Consider the following 12,500-nt stretch of genomic DNA (forward strand, 5'->3'; position numbering starts at 1 on the left):
CAGAGAGACAGAGAGAGAAAAGAAATAGGGGGTAAAAATCAAGGGTCTGCCAAACCCTGCAAATGCAGTCGGCAGCCCAGAGATCCCTAAATACCTCTCCCAAAGATGGTACTTTTCGGCAAGATTTACAGTTTCAAGCTGTTAGGACAACTTCTTTGAACATGTGATTTTTTGGGGGAAACTGAAAGGTAGCCTCGTCAGGGGACAACTATTCAAACCCATATCCTCATCATCTTGTTTCTCGATTGAGAATAATCATTTATAGATGACTATTATTCATTTCCCTTGTTGGGGTGTACTTGCATGTACTGGTGGTTGATTACCCAAATGTCCTCTCAGTGATTGAGGCTTATATGAGGCTCAGTGATTATAAATGTCACTGTTTCTTTAACGGGTTTATTCCGTTCTTTTATGTGTACTAATGGTACAGGTAGATATGGGGAGTGGTGTAGTTGTTTGTTCAACCCATCTCATTATTTTGTTTCTCCACAAACAAATAATCATTTATGTATGATTTGTAGTGTACCTCACAAGATCTGAGTGTTATGATCACAGTAGCTTTGATAGTAGAGGCTGAGCGTTTCCAATGAAGGTAAACGTATTGTAGAGATCAGTAGTTAAGGCTGTTTTGCCCGTCGATGATGAGAAGATCGTATATGTTGCCCTTGGTTGGGCTGTTGCTCTCCTAATGTGATGCAGATTGAGTTGAAGCACCTCTCAGTGATTGAGGATTTCGTTGTATGTGTACATGTACCTCAAAAATTCTGAGGGTTATGGTCACAGTAGCTGTGATAGTGGAGGCTGAGCGTTCCCAATGAAGGTGAACGTATTGTAGAGATCGATAGTCAAGGTTGTTTTGCCTGTCGGTGATGAGAAGATCGTATATATTGCCCTTGGTTGGGCTGTTGCTCTCTTAATGTGAGGCAGATTGAGTTGAAGCACCTCTCAGTGATTGAGGTTTTCGTTGTATGTGTACCTCACAAATTCTGAGGGTTATGGTCACAGTAACTGTGATAGTGGAGGCTGAGCGTTCCCACTGGCAAGTAATTGACTCTGCGTGTTTAAGTAGATACTTTCGTCAGAGTAGATCTGAGAGTCTCATTGGCGGGTAACAGTTCCCGCTCGTGGGTTGGCTGTTCGTGTGATTAGGGAATAAGTGTGTGTCACTCAACGTCCCTGTAGTTGGGGGTGGCGTCAGCGATTGGTGTAGTGGGGCTCTTAGCCTTAGGCTTGGTGGACGGAGTTATTGTGGGGGTGATTGTTGGGCGCGAAACTGCGTCCCTCCCTGTCCGTTGCGGTTGGGTAACCGTGTTACGTGTCAATTCTTCCGTGTACTTAGCACTGATAATCAGTGTAAGGTCAGACACTGTTTATCAGTGCAAAAACTGTTGTTTTTGTTTCGTGGTTGTAATTACTCTCACCGTTTTTTGACTCACATGCGAAGCAAAAGTGAGTCTATGTACTCACCCGAGTCGTCCGTCCGTCCGTCCGTCCGGAAAACTTTAACGTTGGATATTTCTTGGACACTATTCAGTCTATCAGTACCAAATTTGGCAAGATGGTGTATGATGACAAGGCCCCAAAAAGCATACATAGCATCTTGACCTTGCTTCAAGGTCAAGGTCGCAGGGGCCATAAATGTTGCCTAAAAAACAGCTATTTTTCACATTTTTCCCATTTTCTCTGAAGTTTTTGAGATTCAATACCTCACCTATATATGATATATAGGGCAAAGTAAGCCCCATCTTTTGATACCAGTTTGGTTTACCTTGCTTCAAGGTCAAGGTCACAGGAGCTCTTCAAAGTTGGATTGTATACATATTTTGAAGTGACCTTGACCCTGAACTATGGAAGATAACTGTTTCAAACTTAAAAATTATGTGGGGCACATGTTATGCTTTCATCATGAGACACATTTGGTCACATATGATCAAGGTCAAGGTCACTTTGACCCTTATGAAATGTGACCAAAATAAGGTAGTGAACTACTAAAAGTGACCATATCTCATGGTAGAAAGAGCCAATAAGCACCATTGTACTTCCTATGTCTTGAATTAACAACTTTGTGTTGCATGACCTTGGATGACCTTGACCTTGGGTCACATGTATTTTGGTAGGAAAAATGTGTAAAGCATGTGAGTCGTATGGGCTTTGCCCTTCTTGTTCAGTGATTGTTGTGTATCAGTGTAACACGTCAGTTCAATGAAGAAAGGTTCCCTGTGTTATATTGCTTTCGTTGGCTTATGTGGCGGGTGTTGTTTATCACTTGATCTGTGTTTTAACAAGCAATTCTTTCAAGTTCCTGTGTCTTGCATAGGCCACAAGGGGAGGTTTTGGGAACAACTCTGAACATTCTTTGTCCTTTTGAATCAGGTTCCAGCTAGTGTTTACTGAGTTTCATTTTAAGATGTCTCAGTCTCGGGTTGTAAGTTGAGACCATGAGGAGTGGTGGAGCCTTGTTTTTGGTGGGATGGTTGCTCTTGTGTTTCAAGAGTGTGTTTCTTGGTGTGGGAGAGAATATGCGCAAGACTGTGTGTGCATGCACATTTGGATGAGGAAGAGCAGATCTATTTCAGAATGACTATTTCAGGATATTATCTGATCTATACCTTGAACCAGCTTGGTCATGAATAAGACTGATACAAATCTTTGCTATTGCAGAGCATATGGTACACATCTTTGCTATTGCAGAGCACATTAGAAATATCTTTGCTATTGCAGAGCATATGCTGACAAATCTTTGCTGTTGCAGAGGAAATGCTGACAAATCTTTGCTATTGCAGAGCAAGTGCTGACAAATGCTGACAAATCTTTCCTGATTGCAGAGCATATGCTGACAAATCTTTGCTATTGCAGAGCAAATGCTGACAAATCTTTGCTATTGCAGAGCATATGCTGACAACATCAGGCTGGTTGATACAGGCATCCGTGAAGCGATTGACATCATTGAACATTTCTACCAGCATGACGGACAGACAGCCTATGTCATGACCTCAGACCATGGCATGTCAGAATGGGGTCAGTGCGCTTTGTTTGTACTGTGGAACTCCCCTTTGAAAACCTCAAATAATCTGAGAAATTCAGGTCCAAAAAAAGGAGGGAGACTTAAAAAGGGGTAGATTTTCTGAAGTCATGGACAGAAAATCTGAGAAAACATGGTCTTAAAACGGAGGGAGTGTTACAGTGGGGAGAGAGGGGGACTGAGGAATATGCAAAGGGGTGGTCACTATAGCATCAAAACAAAATGAAATTAACAGATGTTAAGAGCATTAAATCCGACAAACCAAGGTCTCAAAAGGGGTGGTCACTATAGCATCAAGAGCATTAAATCCGACAAACCAAGGTCTCAAAAGGGGTCCCACGTCAAAAAGGAAAGGCATAAAAATGAAACTCCTGACGCTTTGGTGTGTCCTGCACAGGGTCGCATGGAGCAGGTCACCCACACGAGACCTTGACCCCTCTTGTGGCCTGGGGTGCCGGTGTCCGAGGTCCGGTCAACACTGACCTCTGCGACAAGAGTCATATTGATTTGTGTAATGGTAAGTTTTATTTATTTATTTTGTAATGAAAACATGTACCTGCATTAAAGGCCCACTCCGCTTCGTGCAAACTGTGTGTTTGCCTCACCGTCTTAGATCTAGTCAGGTTTTAACATGGGATAAGACCATTACTTAACTTGGTCACACACTAAACAGCCTGGGTACTCTCTGTGCACATTTAAAAAAATTTTTTTTTTTAAATAATTAATTTCGTAAAAGGCAATGTTGCCTTTTTCGAAAATTAATTCTTCCAAAAAAATGTAAATCACCAAAGCAAGCAGTCAGGGTGGATGCTCTTATTCCATGTAAAAGCCTGGCCAGGTCTAGACGGTGAGGCGATCTGTTTTCAGGAGGCGGAGTGGGCCTTTAAGGGTAGGTGGGCCAGTGTTTTTTATTTGAATGTTCTATTTTGTTTGAATGTTATTTTATGAAAGAAATGAATAAGCAATGACAAATAATAGTCACTTTTTGTATTTTGGGTTGCTGGTTTTTGTTTTACGCGACAAAAACAGTCAAATACAGACAAAAGTGGAGTACAGGGGGGGATATGATATTTCAGCAGATTGTCACACAACCGTCAAACTTTAGGGTAACCCCTGCAAAATTATTTTTTGAAATAATCTGGTTTTGACTGTAATACATTGGCAACAAAAACCTTTCGTAATCCTTCAGAATGGTATAATCTACACAAACTGCACAAAAAATTATTGCTCTAGCTAAATTACAGCCAGAGAAATCGCAACCCCCAAGATGTAACTGCCGCAAACATGGCTGACATGAGAAAAACGACGTTGAAGATAGAACTATTCAAATATTGTCTTCATTGACACATACATATGACACTTTTGACAAAAACACAGACACACATGCATTTTAGGTATGTTATGGAACCATTATCTGCCAAAATATCAAAAAAAGGTTTTTGAACAATTTGATCAATTTTGCACTGGCCCACCTGCCCTTAATGAAGGTACATGTTGTAAAATCTGCTGTGCAGAGATGGAAAATGGTGTCAGTGACTTAGTACTTGGGTTAATTCTTTAAGTCAGCTTAGGATGATTAAATTATGTGGAAAAAGAAAGAAAAAGAAACAACAGTGAAGCAGTTTGCATCTCCACCCTCTCACAGTGTGAGCTGTCATATTGCATTATTTTTCATTCTGCGAGTGTGTGTGTGTACGTGTGTGTGTGTGTGTGTGTGTGTGTGTGTGTGTGTGTGTTTGTGTGTGAATTTTATGTTTCAGACTTGCAGATGAAGAAGCTAAAGAGAGTGGATGTGCAGCAGGTATATACTACTATTTTGGCTGTGAACGGAATGTTGAAATTAATTGAGGAACTTGATTGATTTTGCTGGAGTTATTTTATATCTTTAGAAGCAGGATGACATGTCTGGCACTTCCAAAGCTCGAGAGAGTATTGTTCAGATCGCCATATTGCACCAAATTGCACCCTTTTTAAGGGGGCGGAGGGGGGTGGGGAATGCTTTAAGTTTTTGTTTACAATTTGATGATATCATCTCTGCCTTTTCAATCCCAATTACTTATTTATGCTCTGCTAACTTAAACTGAAAATATTCACTACAACATTATCTTTAAAGGCTAAAAGAGGAATTGTGTAAAAACAGATTAAAAACAAATTAAAACAAGTTCGCGTAAGGCGAAAATACTACATTTAGTCAAGCTGTGGAACTCACAGAATGAAACTGAACGCACTGCATTTTTGACTCACATGCGAAGCAAAAGTGAGTCTATGTACTCACCCGAGTCGTCCGTCCGTCCGTCCGTCCGTCCGGCCGGCCGGAAAACTTTAACGTTGGATATTTCTTGGACACTATTCAGTCTATCAGTACCAAATTTGGCAAGATGGTGTATGATGACAAGGCCCCAAAAAACATACATAGCATCTTGACCTTGCTTCAAGGTCAAGGTCGCAGGGGCCATAAATGTTGTCTAAAAAACAGCTATTTTTCACATTTTTCCCATTTTCTCTGAAGTTTTTGAGATTGAATACCTCACCTATATATGATATATAGGGCAAAGTAAGCCCCATCTTTTGATACCAGTTTGGTTTACCTTGCTTCAAGGTCAAGGTCACAGGAGCTCTTCAAAGTTGGATTGTATACATATTTTGAAGTGACCTTGACCCTGAACTATGGAAGATAACTGTTTCAAACTTAAAAATTATGTGGGGCACATGTTATGCTTTCATCATGAGACACATTTGGTCACATATGATCAAGGTCAAGGTCACTTTGACCCTTATGAAATGTGACCAAAATAAGGTAGTGAACCACTAAAAGTGACCATATCTCATGGTAGAAAGAGCCAATAAGCACCATTGTACTTCCTATGTCTTGAATTAACAGCTTTGTGTTGCATGACCTTGGATGACCTTGGGTCAAGGTCACATTATTTTGGTAGGAAAAATGTGTAAAGCAATTCTTAGTGTATGATGTCATTGCTAGGTTTAGTCAAGGTCAAGCATGTGAGTCGTATGGGCTTTGCCCTTCTTGTTTAACTATGACCGTAGTCCGCCGCTCGTGCAAAACAAAACGCAGTGAAACTGACGAGCCTGTTTAGCACAGTGGTGGTTTCGCTGTGCTGCATACTGCATGGCACGCTTTACCGCACCTCTCTTCGTTTGAACTTTCTGAACGTGTTTTTAATCCAAACATATCATATCTATATTTTTTTGGAATCAGGAACCGACAAGGAATAAGATGGAATTGTTTTTAAATCGATTTCGGAAATTTTATTTTAATCATACTTTTTATAATGTTACTTTTCAGAGCTTGTTTTTAATCCAAATAGAATTATAACATATTTATATATTTTTGGAATCAGGAAATGATGAAGAATAAGATGAACGTAGTTTTGGATCGTTTTATAAAAATATAATTTTAATTACAATTTTCAGATTTTTAATGACCAAAGTCATTAATTAATTTTTAAGCCTCCAAGCTGAAATGCAATACCAAAGTCCGGCCTTCGTCGAAAATTGCTTGGCCAAAATTTCAATCAATTTGATTTAAAAATGAGGGTGTGACAGTGCCGCCTCAACTTTTACAAAAAGCCGGATATGACGTCATAAAAGACATTTAGTCTGGGGATATCATGCGCACGAACTCTCATGTAAAATTTCATAAAGATCGGTCCAGTAGTTTACTCTGAATCGCTCTACACACACACACACGCACAGACAGACACAGGCAGACAGACAGACAGACAGACAGACACACACACACACACACACACACACACACACACTCACACACACACACACACACACACACACACACACACACACACACGCACACACGCACGCACATACACCACGACCCTCGTTTCGATTCCCCCTCGATGTTAAAATATTTAGTCAAAACTTGACTAAATATAAAAAGAGAGGGACAACGGTAATATTGTAGTATTTCTTCTGAATTCACCACATACTCCTTTTATCTGCTTCACATGTACCATCTTTGAGAGATGTACAGTTATTTGAAGGTACTTTTTTCATGTTTGATAACTTAATCAGTATGCTTTTCATGGCCATGTTTCCACCGTTAATAGGTGTATTTTGGATGTCAGACTAAACAGACGATGTTCGGAAATAACTCTGTCTGTTTGTACGCGTTGTCAAATAGTGAATACACTTGCTTTTAGTGAGGCACTATAATCACTGACCAATAATGTCACTTGGGAAAGTTTGCCTCAATAAAAGCAAGAGTATTCACTCTTTCACAAGACATACTAAAGACCCAACAGAGTTATTTCCGATCATCTTCTATTCCCGTTCTTACTGTTCAATCACTCTGTCTTTCTGTCTGACTGTCCGATGTCTGCAGGCTGATGTCGCTCCACTTATGTCCTATCTGGCCGGACTGCCCTTCCCGGTCAACTCTGTGGTCAGTGTGTGTGTGTGTGTGTGTGTGTGTGCTCGTGTGTGTGTGTGTGTGTGAGCTCGTGTGTGTGTTTGTGTGTGTGTGAGCTCGTGTGTGTGCGTGTACGTGTGTTTGTGTGTGTGTGTATGTGTGTGTGTATTCCTGTCTGTGTTAGTGTGTGTGTGTGCTTGTGTGTGTGTGAGTGGGTGTGTGTGTATACGTGTGTGTGCGTGTGTGTGTTTGAACGTGCGTGCATGCATGTGTGTCTGTGTGTGTTAGTATGGAGGAGCATACTTGTATTATGCAAATCTAGGATGATCCTCTGGTTGTGACTGGCAGGGGCATCTGCTTAAATTATTGAAGGTTTAAGTATGCAGATTGCTCCTTCCTTACTTTTGCTCATTTAGCTTTCAGATAATTATAAGAATAGTTGGCAGGCAAATCCAATGGCAGTAAATTCAACATTAATTGTTTATTTTAACAAATGTTTCGGAGATCATTTCAATGTGTCTGTAAAAATTAGAAACAAATCACTTACTTTTCAGTGTTGTGGCCTGTGTCGGCAAAGTCTGTCAGTTGGTTCGTTTGATCAAGCCTGAGATTTCAATGTATCTTCATTCTCCTTAGTTGTAAAGTCGAACCTGGTCACCCAAGAGAATGACCAAAAGTGCAATGTAAATTTGAATTATTTAGAAAAAACACACACTTGTCTGGGATCCTTCAGGAGTTGTCGTTGTAAGCAGGTGGTTTTTATGGAGAGGTTGTCATCAGGGCAGTTTCGACTGTATAAAGATAACATGTTTTCTTTTTGTTCAGGGCGAGTTACCGGTGGATTATCTTAGCGGCAGTGATGAGCTGAAGGCTGAGGCGTTGTACACTAATGCTCAGCAGATGCTTGCTCAGTTTATGGTATGTGTGTGTGTGTGGGTGGCCGGATGTGTCTGTGGGTGGCCGGATGTGTGTGTGTGTGTGTGTGTGTGTGTGTGTGTGTGAGTTGGCCCCCAGCTGCTGTTGCAATTTGGCATTTTAAAATGATTATTTTGGGACTTTCCTTGTGAAAACAACGGAACATTATTCTGGGGGGGGGGGGGGGGGGGGGGGGGGGGGTGGCCGAAACCCAGAAAATAAACCACCTGAGATCTAGTCCTGCACCCTTCCTCTTAACTCTGATCCGCCTCAGTAAGTACATCTCTGTTGAGAGAGCTTTACTTTTTGAAAAAGATGCACTAATCGTCCCTCCGCCACCCTGAACCGTTTGTAATCTGACAATATTGATGTTCCTCTCTTAACAGGTGCAGATGAATCAAGTCAAGGAAAGAACCATTTCAGTGACTTTCAGGCATTTTCGGTAAGTTTGTGCTCAGTTGACACCCCCCCCCCCCCCTAATTGAGCCTGAAGTCGACTTCGCGAAGACTTCGCGAAGTATTTTTACCAAAAACACAGTGCTAAAGCTACGTGCGGCCACTTTCACGAAGTATACTTCGCGTAGTCGACTTCGCCCAGTTAATTTAAAGGCTTAAGACTGTATTTTCCTAGATATTCTGTTCATTACCCCCTCACATTTTGGGAGGTCTCAGAAGAAGAGTTTCACTGTATAGCATCACTATCAGCGTCTTCACAAGTTCATGTGTTGCCTCTACCTCTTCCCCCTCTGCTCTAACTCTTTTCGTCTTATTTATTGTTATATTAATTGATTAATGTATTTTATTTATGTAAGATTGGTATATTTATTTATTCACTTATTCAGATTGGTATATTTGTTTTTATTTATTTATTCATTTATTTTTTTATTGCTTTGCAAAACCTCGTGTGGCTTTAGTTTCATAATTTGCACAAGTGTACACTTGTCCGCCATATAAACGGTTTGCTCACATTTGTACAGAAAACGTCTATCTTTGTTGGTTTGAGACAAAAACTAGAAATCTGTTGGGGACATGTATTAGTAGGCGTAAGTGTTTTTTTTCTTTTCTTTATGTTACAGTTTTCACAATATCCCTTCATCACTTTGGGTATGTCATGCTGACAGTGTGTGTGTGTGTGTGTGTGTGTGTGTGTGTGTGTGTGTGTGTGTGTGTGTGTGTGTGTGTGTGTGTGTGTGTGTGTGTGTGTGCCTGTGTGTATGCCTGTCTGTGTGCGTGTGCCTGTGTGCGCGCGTGCGTGCGTGCGTGCTTTCCAGCGTGCGTGCGTCAGTGTGTGTATGTAACTTATAAGCATGTTAAATATTGTGGTGATATATAGCTTGCTCAAAAAGACGTTTGTTCAGATAATTTAAAAACAAAAAAATCACAAACACAAAAGCATACATGTCTGTATCATGCTGGGTTAACACATTTTAGACGTGAACAAAGCATGGATCTGTTTTTGACGCGTGATACTTTCGTCCGGGCCTAACATTTTCAGGGTGTGGATGTACCGCCAAAGGATAAAGCCTGGCTGGATGCAGACTTTTCAGCGCCAGTAAGTTAAATTTATCCCGTAGCCACATTATTTGTGTTCGGTCTCTGTCATTTAATATACAATGGAACCCCTTCTTTAAGACCCTCTCCCTTTTGAAGACCCTGTGTTCTCAGTCGTTTTGGTCTTAGCCTCTCAGATTTTTTTTAAATATACCTGTCATGGCAGACCACTAGAAATGTAGGGGCATACAGTTTCAGCTGGTCAGTAGAGTGTCCTTTCATTGCAGGTACCATTTACCTTATAAGTTATACGTTCTAATCTAAGGGATTCTGTGTTTGTTTGTTTGTTTGCTTAACGCCCAGCCGACCACGAAGGGCCATATCAGGGGCGGTGCTGCTTTGACATATAACGTGCGCCACACACAAGACAGAAGTCGCAGCACAGGCTTCATGTCTCACCCAGTCACATTATTCTGACACCGGACCAACCCGTCCTAGCACTAACCCCATAATGCCAGACGCCAGGCGGAGCAGCCACTAGATTGCCAATTTTAAAGTCTTAGGTATGACCCGGCCGGGGTTCGAACCCACGACCTCCCGATCACGGGGCGGACGCCTTACCACTAGGCCAACCGTGCCGGTCATCTCTTTACACTCCTGGCGGCCATTCAGAAACAGTTTACAAATAACGGAAAATTGTATGTAGCATTTGTTGATTTTGAGAAGGCATTCGATTCGATTTCTAGGAAACTTCTGTGGCCTGTACTTATGAAAAACGGTATTAGAGGAAAATTGCATCGTTGTGTGAAAAGCATGTATTTGGATGTGAAAGCTAAAATAAGATGTGTCGCTAAATTTACTGATGTATTCAATTGTACATATGGGGTAAAACAAGGTGATGTATGTAGCCCTGTGTTGTTTTCGTTATTCATAAATGAATTAGCTTTGGAAGTAATGGAAAATGGAAAACATGGTGTGACATTTGATTTTGTTGAATTTTTCATATTGCTTTTTGCTGATGACATTGTATTGCTCTCCACAACTGTTGTTGGTATGCAAAGACAGCTGAATAATTTGTACAATGCAGCTTCTCGATTGGAGTTGAAAGTTAATATGAACAAAACTAATATTATTGTTTTCCGTAAAGGAGGATATTTAGCTAGTTGTGAAAAAGGGAATTATGGTGCAGATAGAGTTGTTGTTGTTAACGCTTATAAGTATTTAGAAATATTCTTTTCCACGAGACTCAGTTTTAATGTTTCATGCATGTCAAGATTTGGTATTTATATCTAATATGTGCCGAATTTCTGTCCATTATGATCCGCCAGAGTACAGAGATAAAAGGTATAAAGGTGGCAGATGATGAAATATTAATATCCCAGTTTGCAGATGACACCGCCCTGTTTCTGGATGGTTCAAAACAATCATTTTGTGCATGTATGAACGTTTTGAAGCAATTTGCCTCGATATCCGGTCTGAAAATGAACTATGAGAAAACTACGGCAGTCTGGATAGGCTCACATGCAAATTGTAATATTAAATTTATGCCGGAACTTATGCTCAGTTGGAACCCTGTAACATTTAAAGTTCTTGGCATTGTTTTTTCAGTCAACTTAGATGACATTATACCCCTTAATTATGAACATAAATTGGTAGAAATTGAGAATTTGTTCAGGTCCTGGTCCAGAAGAAATTTAACACCCTTTGGAAAAATAACAGTTATTAAGAGTTTGGCGCTGTCTAAGTTAACTCATCTGTTTATGAGTTTACCTGACCCTGATGATAAGTTTTTGTTTGATTTGAATAGGTTATTTTTTTCATTTCTATGGAATGGTAAGAAAGATAGAATAAAGAGAACAACAGCATATCAGTCGTTTGAAGAGGGGGGGGCTTAAAATGGTGGATTTGAAATGCTTTTTGTCAGCTCTGAAGATATCATGGTTACAGCGAGTCCTTTGTAGTGAAGGAAAAGTAACTAAACTTCTGAAAGCTCTGTGTCCACTTGTACATAACATTCACAAAAGAGGAGGTGAGTTTGGAAACATATTGATGCAAAGAGTTCAGAATCCTTTCTGGAGAGATGTTTTCAAACATTATAAACATTTTGCATGCAAATGTGTCCCCATCTCCTTGAGTGATTTTGCTTCAGAGCGTCTGTATTATAATGTACATATTTGCATAGATAAAAAGGTTATTTTTAACAGGAATTGGATGGAAAACGGCATTATTACAGTCGGTCACTTGATGAGAGCCGATGGGTTTTTGTCATATAACGATTTTAAATTGAAACATCCAAATTTACAACTGAATTTTGTCTTTTTCGAGGGCGTTATGCGCTCAGTTAAGAATTTTCATAAAAGACTAAAGTTAGATGCAGTTTTAAACAATGTTTTTCATATTGGTGATGATGTTGTATGGAAACAAATAGCTAAAGGTGGAGTAAAACATATATATACCCATCTTGTGAAAAATGATGGCAATCTACAGTGCATGGAAAAATGGGCTAATTTATTGAATTTTGATGTAAATGTTGGAAAGATATTTCTGACAATAAGGCGAACTACACAAGACACATACCTAAGGTGGTTCCAATATAGAATACTGCATAGAATTTTTCCCACTCAACGCCTGTTATTTTTGATGAAAATTTCTGACACATCACTATGTAGCTTTTGTACACAGGAA

At 40.2% G+C, this 12,500-nt stretch overlaps 1 protein-coding gene across 1 annotated transcript in view; it reads left to right on the plus strand.

The window, feature by feature from the left end:
• Window positions 1-12,500, plus strand: part of LOC138954803 (GPI ethanolamine phosphate transferase 1-like) — a 41,715-nt gene that overhangs the window by 5,839 nt on the left and 23,376 nt on the right. The window contains exons 7-13 of the mRNA XM_070326572.1: window positions 2,888-3,018; window positions 3,420-3,518; window positions 3,875-3,892; window positions 4,783-4,823; window positions 7,383-7,442; window positions 8,235-8,327; window positions 8,711-8,766. Of these exons, the coding sequence (XP_070182673.1) occupies window positions 2,888-3,018; window positions 3,420-3,518; window positions 3,875-3,892; window positions 4,783-4,823; window positions 7,383-7,442; window positions 8,235-8,327; window positions 8,711-8,766 (498 nt within the window). The remainder of the gene's footprint in view (window positions 1-2,887; window positions 3,019-3,419; window positions 3,519-3,874; window positions 3,893-4,782; window positions 4,824-7,382; window positions 7,443-8,234; window positions 8,328-8,710; window positions 8,767-12,500) is intronic.

This window comes from Littorina saxatilis, linkage group LG2, assembly GCF_037325665.1.
Source record: "Littorina saxatilis isolate snail1 linkage group LG2, US_GU_Lsax_2.0, whole genome shotgun sequence".
In the NCBI taxonomy this organism is placed as follows: Eukaryota; Metazoa; Mollusca; class Gastropoda; order Littorinimorpha; family Littorinidae; genus Littorina; species Littorina saxatilis.